This window comes from Emericellopsis cladophorae (genome assembly GCF_022114955.1).
Source record: "Emericellopsis cladophorae strain MUM 19.33 chromosome Unknown NODE_30_length_267324_cov_122_989508, whole genome shotgun sequence".
Lineage (NCBI taxonomy): Eukaryota > Fungi > Ascomycota > Sordariomycetes > Hypocreales > Bionectriaceae > Emericellopsis > Emericellopsis cladophorae.
The window spans coordinates 248,939-264,212 of record NW_026250955.1 but is presented as its reverse complement, the minus strand read 5'-3'; the positions used below and the strand labels follow the sequence as shown (position 1 = coordinate 264,212).

The following is a 15,274-nucleotide window of genomic DNA, read 5'->3' as shown; positions in this document are numbered from 1 at the left end:
GTTGGTGCCCGGAGATTGCTGCTGAAAAACGCCTTGCTGAGGAAGAGCTGGAGGCGATGAACAAAGAACTTGAGCCTGCCGCGAAGGAAGCTTGGGAGCTCTCGATGCCTATGGCCCGCCTTAACCTAAGAAGAAACACGCCCGGCAAGAAGCCTATTTGGCGGTGGAATAAGAAGACTAGGAAGCTCACGAGAGGCGGCAAAGGTGGTATCGATTGGTACCGCTATCGTAAGCATATTCTTGGGCCGAAGTTAATACCCTTTGCCCAAGAATGTGCCCTCGAGAGGCCGGCCACGCTGGTACAAGAAGATAAGGCTCTAGCTCACGCCCATCACATACAGCAGCAGTTGTATGATCTCGAAGGTGTGCAACGGCTTGAGTGGTGTGGTAACTCTCCCGACCTCAATATGATCGAACCGGCCTGGCCTTGGATGAAGAGATACACTACGAAGAAGGGCGCCCCGAAAACACGGTCTGATGCTATCGTGAGGTGGCAGAAGGCTTGGAACGACCTACCGCAGGCCGAGATTCAACGTTGGATTGAACGCGTTCCAAGGTATATCAATAAGATCATTGAGTTAGGGGGTGGAAACGAGTATGTCGAGGGGCGCAAGGATAAGCCATAGAAATTACACCAGAACTAGCTGGATTTATCGACGTGCAGGTTTAGTGCCTCTTAGCGCCAACGCATTACTTTTGAACTCGTCCTCCGTACTGGGAGGTTGATCAGCTTGCAAAACGGAAGTGGAATCAGTGTATTGCTACCAAACAAGCAAATCACAAGGGTTTTGTGCCAATAGCCTACGCCTGCGTACATACTACCGGGGTATTGCAGGCAGCAGGTTTATGCAATCTCTAAACGGAACTCCACGTGCGCTACGCCCTGACGTATGAATATCCTATCGCTTGATGCGGCAGGCAGCATGATTGCCTGCTTCACCGCCCCAAGTTCTCGCTTAGAAGCTGATAACCCGACGTAGCTGACTGAAGCAACGCATTGCTCGGCGGTGGCCGGGATCGTACGATGTCAATGTCGTAGATGATCATGTCCACGTTGAAACTGTCGTGAGACGACCGAGACTCGAGGTTTGGCATATTTGGACTGTCAATTTGGTCAATCTGACGAATAAACGAACAAGCCCATATATCAATTCCTCGAGAATACAACAACCTGGCACTGCCAATTGTGCGCACCACTGTGCTGGACGGAAGTCCAGTCCTTCGATGACCCTGTCATCTTTATCCACAGCATCTTGTCTTCTTATTGCCATCGCTACTACTTTCGTCTTCTCCCTCGCCGCTTGGTGGCTGCGGTAGCTGACTTGCATCGCCCTCTCCAGGTTTGATGGCCACTACAGCAAAGACTTGCTCGCCTTCTCGACCTGAAGGAGAGAAAAGTGCCATATTGGAAAATTCCTGGACGGTCTTACCTTCAACCAGCGTCAGCTCGACTCGCGCTTTGTCTGCTGCTGCATTGATTCCCTCTTTTGCAACCACGACTGCTTGCTCAGGGGTGCTGGTTGATTCGAAGCCGCGCCATTCAAGATCCCCTCTCCCCACGTCCTCGATGGTGAAATTCGTCAGCACCATCGTCGTGTCTGTCAGGACGGTGATGGTTCCGGAAACATTGCCCTGGAGGCCGATCAGTTGGCCGCCGTCGCCTGGCTCGTTGTTGATATCTTGAATGCCCACAGCTCGCCGCGTCAGCCGAGACAGCGAGGCAAACATGTTTCCTCTTCTGCGTGAGGTGATTAGCAAAACTCGCTATGCTGGACGGCATGATCGCGATGATAGTCACCAATTTGCGTTATAGAAGGTTGAGTCACTGTCGAATTTGGTAAAGGCCAAGGTCAACAAGGGTATTCGTAGAGTAGAAAGCTTTCTGCTGAGGCTTCCTCTACAGCCAGTCTAGACCTTAGTGTCTCTCTATATGCTCTTTATCTAACAGCATGGCAAGCCAAAGTTCAACTCAAAAGGACTCATAGAGGCTTTTGGCAGCCACAATGCTCCGCCAAGTGTCGCGTTAACATTGCAGTGGCGTGCATAGGGTGTTACGATGCCGAAACCATAATCACGCACCCAGACTATTGGCTCACTGCATAATGCACCCTCTGTCATGCCCCAATTAAAATGGAGATTCAAATCAGCCAGCCATATGCTCGGGGCAGGCAGCTACTTTGGGTGTTTCCGTCTCGCTAGTGCTAGTCTACGATCACTATCTGGATTGAACTGAAGGTAGAACATGAGGAGAGGCGCCGCCACCTCATATCAGCCTGAGGGTGTGCAAGTTCTTGGCACGACAACCGGCCGGCAGTTGTTATGTGCGACAGGTGCCTAAACTCGAATGCTTCTCAACCCGGCTTCGCTGCTCCAGCTTCCAGCATGTATATCTCCCAGCCGTCAACTGTTATTCTTACACCGAAGAGCCGAAACCTTGCAACACGAGCACAAATGAGAATTTCTTCGTCGGTGATCTCCCATCAGCAACTCAGGTTTCACAGGCGAATCCGAATTGCCAACAACTCAAGGAGAGCTTGTCGTCATGGCATCGGCATCAAAACAGCTAGAACAAGCTACCTTCCCGAAACGCCTGGAACTAGGGTCCCGCGGTAGCGTTGTCACTCTGGTTCAATCATGGCTTCTGCGACTCGGTGCAGCGGCAATTCCCGCTTCAGAAATAGCAGAGCGTCGATTTGGTGTGGGAACCTTCAAGGCCGTTCGAAACTTTGCAGGAACTGGAGTTGTCGATGATGCCACGGCTGTTGCCATGGCAGAGAAGGTTGATGGCCTCGATCCAGAGTCCACCACAACCCAAACGCTCACTGGAAAGGTCGTATATCTCGATGGATCCCCAGGAAAGGGTCTTTCCATACGGCTTTCACAGGTCAACATTCACCAAGACGTCCCTGGGGCGCTTAGTAGCGCTGTCGCGGATGATGAAGGGTTCTATCTGCTCAAATACCGTCTAAAAAAGGGTCATTTGGCGTTCTTCGCTCTACAAGTCGATGACAAGGGCAATGTCCTGTTCTCTACTCCCCCAGAGGGAGCTATCTCACCGTCCGACATTCCTGTACTGGTCCAGGACATCAAACTCGGAGTCAAACAAAAATCCACAGACCTATTCACAAGGCTACAGACCGCCATTTCAGCTATTCGGCGCGGAGGTGGATTGGCAAATAGCAAAGCGCCCCCGTTCTCCCACCTTGATCCGCTCAATAAGCGCAGAGAGTTGGCTATCGTTTCGCAACTAGCGGCATCTGACTTCTCGGCGGATGAAGTATCCTCCTATATGGTTGCCAACAGCCTATCGGAAGTGGCAGAACAAGATGGGATGCCAATTCCACCGGCCTTCTTCTACGCCTTGATCCATGGCGAGACATACGAGAAAGCTGTCGAGGCTAAGCCCCGCAATGCTGCTGGAGCTATCCGACCTACCACCATTGCCATCAGTCCGAGATCGATTCTCCAGAAGCTTCGCATGGCTGACGGTGAGACTCTTGAGCTCTGTGTCAAGCTTGCCATTGATTCCAATTTCATCCTGGCCTCCATCACCCAGCTACTGGCCGACATTATCGAAAGCTTTACTTTGCAAAGGCCAGGACTTGAGATGATTGAAGAAGATGTTGAGGGCTTCTGGGGTGTCATGAGAGAACTTTTCAAAGTCCCCAATGGCGAAGATAAAACACGGGCCGAATCACTATTGGACATCTTGCAGGAGGAGAACCTCGTTGGTCAAATGTTCTCACCCAAAGGATGGACCCAACGAATCATCACGCAAGTCCTGGGCGTACAAGGCCAAGGTGATAACAGCCAGAGGAATGAGCCAACACCCTCCACACCGATGCCAAAGATACTGTCTCCGAGTGCATCATTTCAGAAGGCCCTGCGAGAAGATCTCGATAGGTCAGAGAACGACTCAAAGCGACGTATCTCCGCTTTTGGTCGGCCAGCAGACAAGATTCTGAATGTCAGTGAGACAGAGAAGACAGGTTGGGCTCAACGGGCAGTGAAAACTCTGCTGTCTAAACCTCACTCGACAGATCATGGCATTACGGAGATCGAAGCCCGGAAGCTGCTTGATTTCCTCTCGAGTAATAGCAAATTCGATCTCGCGCATAGCAAGGTCGAGCACTTCCTCGCACAAGAGCCAGGTGGGCCACAGGCAACGCGTACCGGTTCCACCATCAACGACACGGAAACAGAGCAAGTTCTCAGAAAGATGCAGCGCGTATTCAGGCTGGCGCCTTCGTATGAACAGTCAATGGGCCTTGTCAACATCGGAGTCCGGTCTGCTGTTGATGCAAACTCAATGGGAAAGGCTCGTCTCAGAAAGCTTCTCTCATCAGACCCTGTCTTCACGTCGGCAGATGTGGAACAGATCGCCAACAGAGCCGCCGATGTTGTCCTGGCTGTCAGTTTGCTCATGGCTGAGATGAGAACACTGTCAAGCGCGTTGTCTATCCCAGGACTATCGACTCGCGTTCCAGAAGGCGTCCTAAGAGAAGCCGCCACCCACATGCCTAACCTGAAGTCGCTTTTTGAACTCGGCGACACATGCTCCTGCTCGGACTGTATGACCGTATATAGCCCAGCTGCATACATCGTTGAAGTTTTCGAGTTTCTCCGCCATCGACGCGTTCTTGTCGGCAAGGAAGAGGTAGACTTCACAGATTCCATCATCCAGTCTAGGAGGGATCTAGCGTTCCTGGATCTGAACTGCGACAACACCAATACTACTATGCCCCAGATTGACATCGTATGCGAGCTACTGGAGGATTTACTTGACTTCCAGGCCCTCTCTAGTCATGCCGTCTTCTCCATCCCGCTCGATGTGTTCGAGGAAAAGCCAATGTTAGCCGCACTCTCTTCTCACCTAGGGTTGGATTTCACCGAGAGCACGACTTCGATTAACTTCACTTCAACGTCGTCACCAGACACGGCCGTCGTCAGACATCAGCATCATGTGTTTCTCGTATTCCGGACGGAATTCTCCGTTGGTCTTGTCGTGAGAACCAAACAGACATTTGGAACCTCTGCTGAGCGAGCTGCATTTCCGTTGCACGTCAATCACCAAGCATACGAGCGTCTTGCTGAGAGCCCACTCCTTTTAGGTCTTCCATTCCACATCGATAATGCAGAAGGTCGTTTATACCTCAATAAGCTGGATGTCTCGAGGGCACGCTTGATCCGTCTCCTCACGCCCGTTTCAGAGAGCTTCAGCCACAGCTCATCTTATCTCGTCGAAGCATTTGATATGTCCGAACTTGATTTGCAGCTGATCACGACTCCGTCTGCGAATCCCATTCCCCACTGGCGAACGGCTACACTTCACGACCCCATCAACGACTTACGGAATGTGCAGAGCTTTCTTGACAGAACGCAGCTAACGTACAATCACCTGATCATCATGTTGCGAGCAAGGGACTGGCTGAATCCTGAACTCAACGGCATTCTGATCCATCACCAGGATGAAAGCTGCTCGCTTGACAAGAAGGACCTCGTGAACTTGGACAATCAAAGCCTCGATCGTGTACACCGCTTCCTCCGTCTTTGGAAGGCTCTTGGCATGAATGAGAAGCAAGGATGGACAATTTCGGTTATCGATCGCGCGATAGCCATGCCTTCGATCGGCAATGGCTCCCTTGATATCACCTTGCTGGCCCACCTGGCAACCACAAACAGACTTCTGAGCTGGCTACCCAAAGACGGCCACGTCAGTTCTGTTCAAGATTGCCTGGATTGGTTCGGACCGTTGGTGACGCATGCTAATGACCCGTCTATAAGGTCATACGAGTCGTTGTTCTTGTCTCAGCTGCCAAATCTTTCACCACCGCCAGGCTTTCCCAGGCGTCCCCAAGAGCAGTCAGATTTGAAGCTGGTTGATTTTGCCGATCACCTCTCCGGCTCTCTTTCCATATCCTATGATGACATGGCAACGATCGTCGGATTTGTGCACAAACCTGAGGATCTTCAACCTGCTACGTACGAGGCCATTTCACATGCGTATTCCGTCTACAGCATCTGCCAAACCCTTCCCATTTCTCCGTCAGAATTTGTTTCTCTCAGCATGCTCCTTGGAATAGATCCCACTTCTTCTCCTGAGGGTGCTCTCGTGTTTGCGAAGTCGCTCGCGGCGATTCGCACCTCTCTCTTCTCCATTGACGACATCACCCATCTTTTGGTGGCTGAAGCTCCACACCAACATATAACTGACTCACAGCTGGTCGATTACTTCGCGCTGCTCAAGTCAACTTACCAAAGCCTGATCTCGAACACGCCAATTTTCGACGATTCCACGGGTCTAGTGGAGAAACAGGAGGCAACATTGGCGGCCCTATTGGCCAACATGGAGTTCTTCCAACCCGAGATTGACTCTCTGACCCGCCTCATTGCTGGAGAATTACTAGAGGAGACTCGCGCGATTCTTGGAGATGACAAGGTTGAGGTCATCATTGGGAAACCTCGCCAGGCACTCATTCTCGCGGCTCTGGATGAACGACTGGCATTCTCTGGAGATCAATCGGATGAGGAATCTCTGGACCACTTTATCTCCAGTTGGTTTGATGTCATCTCAGACTTCGCCTTGGAGAACTCCAAGGAGACGGCGCTTCTGAGCTTGATTAAAACCTGGTTCGGGCTCCAGGGTGAACAGACACTGGCTGTTCTTAAGCACGTGAAACGTGTCCAACCTCTCTCCGGAGATTTGAACTCTGAATCAGATGGAACGTGCGCACTGCGCCTCCTACACAAGATTTCTGTTGTTGTGTCCAGCCTCGACATCACACCGTCTAATCTGGAGTGGCTGCTGCAATTTGGGCCAGCACTTGGATGGGGAGACCTTGCAGCTTTCCCAGTCGCCGCAGGGGACATGACTATGGCGTTCGAGAAATGGGATACTTTCCGGAGAGGCTACAGTACTCTCGTGTCAAGCAGCATGGCGCCGGTTGTCGACGCTCAGAACCCAGGGACAACTCTTAGCGTCCAGACGTTCTTTGAAAGCGTTCTGCAGGATAAGGAACTGTCGAACGGAATTGGGTCCAGTCTCGATTACCTGTCTAAACTGACAAAATGGGGCTCTCTGACTGACCTTGAAGGTGTCGCCAATCAGATGCAGCTCGACGTTGGGAACTTGACGTCGCCCCTCGTCTTAACTCGGTTGGAGGAGACATTCCAACTCCTTCGACCATTGCCGTCCGTTTCTTTGGGCATACGTCTTGTCAAGAGAGGGAATCTCAGCTGTAGCGATGTACTCAGCTTGCAGCGCGCCCTCAAACAGAAATATGCTAGTGGTGACTGGCTTCAGGTGCTCCGCAGTATCCAGGACCCCCTGAGAATAAGGAAACGCGACGCTCTGGTGGAATTTTCGCTCAGAACGGGGGTATTCCACCATTCTTTTACCCACGCTCGCCAAATATCAGCCATCCTCGGCATCGATATCGAGGTGGGAACCGAGATTCAGGTGTCAAGGATCATTGAGGCTCATCTCGCCCTTCAGACCTTTGTCCAACGCCTTCAGATGGGACAATTCCTGGCTTTTGCTCCAAACGGGGATCCAGCAATGCACAGTCTGCTAGAGGTTCGGCTGATCCAGGACGATGCATGGGAACAGTGGAACTGGATGTCGCAGTATCGCTTATGGGAGGCGAATCGAAAGGTCTTCCTTTACCCCGAGAACTGGATCGAGCCGGAGCTTCGCGACGACAAGTCAAATCAGTTCAAAAGGTTCGAAGAGAAGCTGAGTTCGGGCGACGTAAGCGATGAGCTGGCGACCGAAGCTGGCGAGCAGCTTGTCAGCGACATTGCCAACATTTCCAAGCCCGACATTGTGTCCGTATTCTATGAAGCCGAGTCAAAGTCGACACATGTCTTTGCTCGACTTGGGGCCGGGGCTGGATCTATTTTCCACCGGCGGCTTTTTGAGGAGAGATACTGGACGCCGTGGGAGCTCGTTGATGTTCCCAGCATCAGCAGTGGGTCTTTCCTGGCATTTGTCCGCAACTCCCGCTTGACGGTAGCATTCACACAGACGGATATTGAGATGGATCCACTGCAAGCTGGGGTGAGCGGTGATGGGGAAACGGGTAAGTTGAGAAAGAGGTTCGCAATTAACCTTGGCATCAGCGAGAAGGATCCCAGGACGGGGAAATGGTCGGCCGAACGCATGTCCAAGCGTTCCGTCTACTGCCCCCCCGGAGGAGCCTTTGTAACGTTTGAGCGATTGGACATCGACGACCTTCTCGTCCTCAACTACTGGAATGTCGGATCCAACTTCGGAGAGTGCATCTCAGTCAGGATGCCCATATTCGACAGCACAACCAGCATGCCGCATACTGGCAAGTTTTATCTGAGCGAGTTTGCTCTGGCGGGTTCTGAGAGTCTGCCGGAGAGGCAAGCCCACGAATACTACACGACAGCTAAAGATTTTCTACCTCGTCCGGATGTCAAAAGGGCGGAATACCTCGACCAGATATTCACCCTGTCGGAGACTCAGGCCACAAACGAGACGGAACCTCTCACCATCGACTCGTTTGGCACATCTGGGCCACATGAGGTTGGAGCTTCCACCACGGCCTTCAACAAGACACACGGGAGCTTTTCTGTCATAATGTCGCCGCAAATTTCCAAGCTTGACTTGCTGGTATGGAGTAACCAGTTTCGCCACCGGCAGACTGGGTTCGAAGGGGGTGCAGCAGATGGGTTGTGGAGGCTCCCAACAGGCTCTATGGTTCCGTTCTTTTACAAAGATAACTCGGGGAGAACCTTTGTCCTGGTGCCAGGCTTCGTATATCGGGACGAGGGGAACCCTGATTTCAGTGTCCAACCTTTCCGTACGACAACAGACGTCTATGAGTTTCTGAGACGTGCCCTGCAACTGGCAGAGAAGTACATCTCCAGGCATCGTCAAGATGAGCTGTCCTCCTTTGACGACATTAGGAGTTTGGTCCAGGACGACCCCGAGTACAACAAGTTTCTTCTTCCAGAATGGACCGATGTCTACGGATTTCGGCATGATGGTGGCGCCATCAACATTGTCCAATTCAAGATGGCCAGCGTGTACCATCCGCTGATGACCCAACTCTCAGAGCAAATGGTCTTTGGCGGCCTAGAGCGTGTCCTGAGCAGATCCAGTCAGCTAATGAGTACGGAATTCAACTTTGATGCCGAGTTTCGACCTTCATTTCGAACCGTGGGATCCTTGCCGGCAGAAGCCATAAACTTTGGTCCACTGGATGCATATTCGAGCTACAACTGGGAGCTTTTTTTCCACGGTCCTTTCATGGCAGCTTGCAAGCTGAGCAGCAACCAGAAATTCAACGAGGCCATGCGGTGGTTCCACTTCATATTCAACCCCAAGGGGGATTCAGTGGACGCCGCAGCGGAAGACGGGATCCCGGCACCCCAGTCCTCATACTGGATGACCAAACCGTTCTACCAAACGTCAGTGTCGGATTACGCGGAGCAGCTCATCAGCAACATTCTCTATAGCACGGCAGAGGATCCCCAAGGAGCAGAGCTCGCGGACAGAATTGTACAATCTATCAGAACTTGGCGAGAGAACCCTTTCAATCCACACGCTATCGCTCGGACTCGTCCTGTTGCATTCCAGATAGCCATCGTGTTGCGTTACATCAGAAATCTCGTGGACTGGGGCGACCATCTCTTCCGACAGCTTACCAGGGAGACTCTTGCTCAGGCGACCTTGCTTTACTCGGCTGCCGATGGTCTCCTTGGTCGGAAGCCCCAGGAAGTCGAGCCTGTATTGAAGCCAGCAACTCGGTCTTTGTACACGCTCTACGGTACCATTGGCCTTTTTGGCAATGCGGTAGTCGACTTTGAGAATGCGATCCCAAACTTGGGCGATATCTCGTCGAACCGGCCTGATGCGCCAGATCCGCTGCTACCCACGTATTTTGGAATCCCACCCAACGACAGTATGCTCCAGTGCTGGGACCTTGTTGCCGACAGGCTGTTCAAAATCCGGAATTCCCTGGATATCAACGGCAATTTCATCTCCCTCCCGCTAACGTCGCCCCCTATCGACCCTGGTGCTCTAGTCAGACGTCTCGCAGCGGGCTCCTCTGTGCAAGCTGCCATTGTGAGTCTCTCCGTGCCGCTATCAAGAAACCGCTTCGCCACTATTGCGGAAATGGCCATGAGTCTTACCGGGCAAGTCGTCTCTCTCGGATCCACTCTTCTCTCCGTCATGGAGAAGAAGGATGGCGAGGCACTGGCAAGATTACGGGCCGGACTGGAAAAAGACGTCCTCAATGCCGTCAAGGCGAGCAAGGCAAATACGATCAAAGCCATTGGCGGGGTGGGCGAGACAGGCGAAAAGAAGGTGAACGGGGAGATACAATCTCTTGAGTTTGCCAAGGTGGTTGCCGAGGATCGGGCAGCCTACTATCGCAACTTGAAGTACACCAACTCCAGGGAAGAGAAAGAGATTTCCAACCGACGCGGGGTTCTTGCCATCCACGCGCTCTCTGAAGGGCTTCACCTATGGCATTCTTTCGTTGCGGGTTGGAGGTTGCCCAAAGCTACTATGGGTGGCCAGGGGTTCTCTTCTCCAGTTGTTGAACTACAATTCGACCCCGTCGCCGACAAGAAAGACATTACAGCAGCAGCCATCGGCACTGCCAATCACCAGGCAACTATCGCTACCTCTGCAGCGACACTCAACGCCCTATTCGCTGGGTTCGATCGACGCAAGGAGGGCTGGGACTTTGAGAAAGCTCAGGCCGAGGCTGAGACAAATCGCCTGACCAACGAGATTGCGACTGCAAAGCTACGTTCTGAGGCAGCAAAGCTTGATCTAGTGGCCCACGAGACAGCGATGGTCAAGTTGGCTGAGGAGGACCACATGATGCGCTCAAAGCACACCAACCAGGAGTTGTACGCATGGGGTATCAACCAGATCACCAAAGTGTACACCGACACCTACGATCTAGCTCTGCGCATGGCCCGGCAGGCCGAAATGGCTTTCGTGTACGAGCTTGCAACTGGCCACAGAGTTGGGGTGGGCTCTTTTGTTAAACCCTCGTACTGGGATAGCCTCAAATCCGGGCTCCTGGCCGGGGAGCAGTTGCAGTTTGACATCGGTCGCATGAAGACGGCCTACTTGGACAACAAAGTTCGGGAATACGAGCTAGAAACCAACATTTCGCTCCAAGAGATCAACCCTATGGCGCTTTTATCATTGAGACAGTCTGGTCAGTGCATCTTCGACGTCCCCGAGGACATTCTCGACATCGATACTCCTGGGCACTATCTACGACGAAACCGCGTCGTGAGGCTCTCCTTGCCTGTCGAGGGGGGTCAAGCTCTACCTATATCCGCCAAGCTGACCTTACTGGCACACCGCTACCGTGCATCGTCGGCTTCAGGCTCCGGCTATGTCGAGAACCCCCCTGGAAACGATCCTCGCTTCAAGTATGGCTCAGGCCAGCCATCACACACTATCGTGACCTCAACGAACACCCTCGACGGCGGCTTCTTCCCCGGCCTTTCCGAAGTTTACCGCCACGGAGCTACCGACGTTCTTTACCTCCCCTTTGAAATGACTGGCGTTGTCGGGACATATCACATTGAGCTGCCTCCTGTTCAGCGCTTCGACTATGCCACCATCACTGATGTAATCCTACACCTAATGTACACAGCGCGTGAAGGCGGTGCTCCATTACGAAATGCCGTGACTAAGCTGCAGGAGGATAGGCTGAACAAATTGGCCCGGGTTTCACAGCAGAATGGCCTCCAGGCAGCTTTCAACATGTCACTTCACGCGCCAACCGCCTGGTTATCGCTGCAAACTGCGCCATCAGTGACGGCAACTGTGCCATCGACAGTGATACCCTTCTGGGCTCGGGCGGGTGGCTTTCTCAGCCAGGTCAAGAAAATTACCTGGTATGCCGAGATCAAGCCCGGAGCCCAGCTGCCATCCTCGATCGAGCTACAACTTCGCGGAACTGAAGTCGTGTCATTGAGCATGGAGAGGGGAGGGAAATCTGGGAGACTTTATAGCGGTATGAGTCATGCCAGTGATGTCCCTCTTGATACCGCTATTGAGATTAGTCTGAATGGAGGGATGAATGCAACCGAGCTGGGTTTGGGGGGTCTAGGGGCTGTTCTGGAGTTTGAGGTGAGCAAGCAAGGAAATACGTAAGGGGTCTCAGAACAAGACGGAACTTTTCTGAATAGTTCTATTTGTTAGTTAATGCATATTCTTTCCTATTCCTTGAATGTGCAAACTGTTTTGTTCAGGAGTGGGCCGAGATACCAGTTATTTCAAAATAGCCGATCACTTGCTCCAGAGTGTCATTACGGTGTACGCATATGCATCCGGCTGTTATAGCTTAACAGAAGATGCTAGCTCTACAGAGACATCTGCGAATCGACTGCTAGCGATACGGAACTTCCCTTTTCATTTCGTCTACCGAAACATACAGCTGTAAATTTCATGGATTCCTGCACTTGTTGAACAGAGCAAGAATTTGCAGACTATGATTCACACTTGTTGATAGAGATAGTATATTATTCATCATGTTGCCACATCGGCTTATAGCTGCGGCCCTAGATTCCTATTCATAACATTTGCCTGTTCTTCATAGGGGTTACCGCCGGGCAGCCCCTACAAAGACATAAGCTGGGAGACATGTAGAGTCAACGCACCATGACCCACGGTCGCCTGTCAAGGCGCTAGTGTCGTCTCTGGTAAAGAAATGGCCCTCTAGGACGGCAAATTCACGCCGCGTGGATGGGCGTCGGCCAGGCCTGCTAATCTGAACCCCGCGCCTCATCCATCGCGAGGGCAATACCGAAGCAGAGCAGTAGCGGCTGTGGACTGTTAGAGTACGATTGCTCTGTGTTTGAACGAGGGTGCTCACACATAGTATTGCGATGCCAATAACATGTGTCTCGAATCCACCAGCTAGTGCTTTGCCCTTGATAAGATATCTCTAGTGTCTGTAGGCTCGGACTGCACCGAGAAGGATCGTTATGATGGCAATCGCAAAATACACTGCTGCCAAGGGCTTCCCGAGCAGAATATGCCTAAACCTGAAATCTTCTCGACTGACTGTGAACAGCTGGGCGACCAGAGTGCCCAGCATAGCCAGAGCCGTTAGCGTCCTGAGATATCCCAGAAATATTCGCTCAACCGCTACACAGGGGAAGAGGGCAATGTCAGCTAGTCATCCGCCAATGAAGGCAGCCCAAACAGAATAGGGCAGTGGCCTATCCACCAAAGCCGGGGCCTCAACTCCAGAGAAGCCATAGCTTTTTTCTCCATTATATTCGCTTGGAAGCAGAGCAAAGGCTTGACTAGTGAGTTATGCAATGACATAACGCTAATGGCTGGTCGACGGCCAGCAACATCTGATTGCTGCTCAGTTTCGACACGAAGCGGGGCTGCAACAAGCGTCAATTTGGCAGGTCAATACAAATCCCGGAAAGCCATCTGCACCCAAGAAACCAGCGAGGGGTAAATTAAGTATCGAGCGACTTCGGGACATGCTTTGTCAATACCAGACACCCAGGTAACAAGAAGAATAATGATCATGGACTTGAGAACGAGCGGCGAAATCAATACGTAGGCAATCAGCATCGCCAGTTGACTCTACTTGATAGGGAAAGAAGACATTCTTCCCACGTACCTAGATGGTCTCGGCACGCCGAAAAATCGACCGTGCAGCTTATATGCGTGGTCCAGATCCTTGCTAATCGAGAGAAGCATTGGAATATGGGGTTCTAACCGGCTTGAGCATCCTCGCTTCCCGGGACAGCGGTCCCAGTATCACGGGCATCTCGGGGTGCCTCGCGTCCAGAGAGGGAGAAAGGTGATGTGTGGTACTCAGCTGCGGATAAGCGATGTGAGCTGGTCGTATAAACGCGATGCGGAAACTGCTCCAGTGGGATGTCCGTGCCGCCGGGGACGGGATGATCAGAAGACTTCCTACCAGACGCCTACATGGCGCAATGCCGCGGCTCTGGATGGCCTCGTTCGCGCAGCAAGCCAATCTTGCAATATGTGTCAGAAGGCCAGAAGTCCTGCACGAGTGTCTAGCAAGAAGCACTAGTTGTAATGGGATCGGAAGATTAGCGGACCCACGGCGCCGCCTTGTTGGACATGTTCCGAGCCGGGCGTGCAGCGTTGCAGTGGCCACAGGGCCAGAATAAGAAATGATAAGCAATGGAAAGTCGAGAGTTGTCGATCCGTTTCATGGATGGCTCTGACTAATGGTTCGCAACACTACGTGTCAGGCAGCTACTACAGCCCTGCAATACCCTCCTAGATCCCGAGGCCGCGATTCACCCCATGTCGCCGGGCTCTAAACTGTTCTCAACAGCTAGAAGACTAAGACTGTCGAACGCATAGTTGCGTCCTGACGGGCTGTTTCTGATGTGCAGCCGGGGTGGGGATGGCAGTGCCAACCGCAGTTCCGTCCACTAATGCTGTGCCTTTCCCTTGGGCTACGCTGTCGGATACTTGGAGGCTGAGCTGTCACGACTTTTGGCATGCGCACGATAGGCTCCTTTCTATATCTGGGGAGAGCGGCTGCGGCGCAGCATCGTACTTCTCGTATTGAGCTTCTCGTATTGAGAATCTGGACGCCAAACAAAACTTGGACTCGCGACAACGAATTGGACGCAATGGCGCCTGCTCCCTTTCTTCATCGGTCTTTACGCTCCTCTGCTTCTTCTCCGGCCTATTCGCCGCCTGTTGCATGCTCGATTCTGACATGAAGGTTAAGTCGGCCGCAAGATCACACGATTCCTCCGCTTAGGCCGCGTTGCTTCTCCTGGCCTCGCGGTCGCTTTCTTCCTTATACTTAGCACTGCATGGTACGCAGGCGGCGTATGTCTTCTTGGTTCCCTTACTTCCTTCATTAGAAGCGAAGCTGACAAGCCAAAATGTGCAGTCCTTTAGCCAGTCCTTAGCCCTCCCCTACTACTATCTTCGAGAACCCTATCGACCATGTCCTGTTTCACCCTTAGTCCCGCCTCCACACATCCCCTCCAACCGCAACTCCTCTTCGAGGCTGCATTACCTCGTTCCCGCTATGCAGAGCAAAGATAGCGTTCGCGCGAGCATTGCCTCCGCTCTTCTACCGTTATCCCGTTTCAGTCCTCCTCAGCTAGAAGGGCAAGGGCGAATATAACGCCAAAAACCATCTTGAAAAGCTGCGAGTCGTCTCGCAATACCTTCATAGCCTCAACAATGCCCCCAACGACGATCTTGTTATCGTTGTTAATGCTTTCAACATTATCGCTTAGAACC

The 15,274-nt window shown here is 52.3% G+C and overlaps 2 protein-coding genes across 2 annotated transcripts; one reads left to right on the top strand and one right to left on the bottom strand.

The window, feature by feature from the left end:
* Positions 1 to 1,239: 1,239 nt before the first annotated feature.
* On the bottom strand, positions 1,240 to 1,728 carry J7T54_008549 (uncharacterized protein; the record flags this gene model as incomplete). The annotated part of the gene is made up of 2 exons (XM_051507360.1): positions 1,240 to 1,382; positions 1,431 to 1,728. The coding sequence occupies 2 exons, from the start codon at positions 1,726 to 1,728 to the stop codon at positions 1,240 to 1,242; spliced, it is 441 nt and encodes a 146-aa protein (XP_051361486.1).
* Positions 1,729 to 2,542: 814 nt separating this feature from the next.
* Positions 2,543 to 12,160, top strand: J7T54_008548 (uncharacterized protein; the record flags this gene model as incomplete). The annotated part of the gene is made up of 1 exon (XM_051507359.1): positions 2,543 to 12,160. One exon carries the CDS (start codon positions 2,543 to 2,545, stop codon positions 12,158 to 12,160), a length of 9,618 nt encoding a protein of 3,205 aa, XP_051361485.1.
* Between the last annotated feature and the right edge of the window lie 3,114 nt (positions 12,161 to 15,274).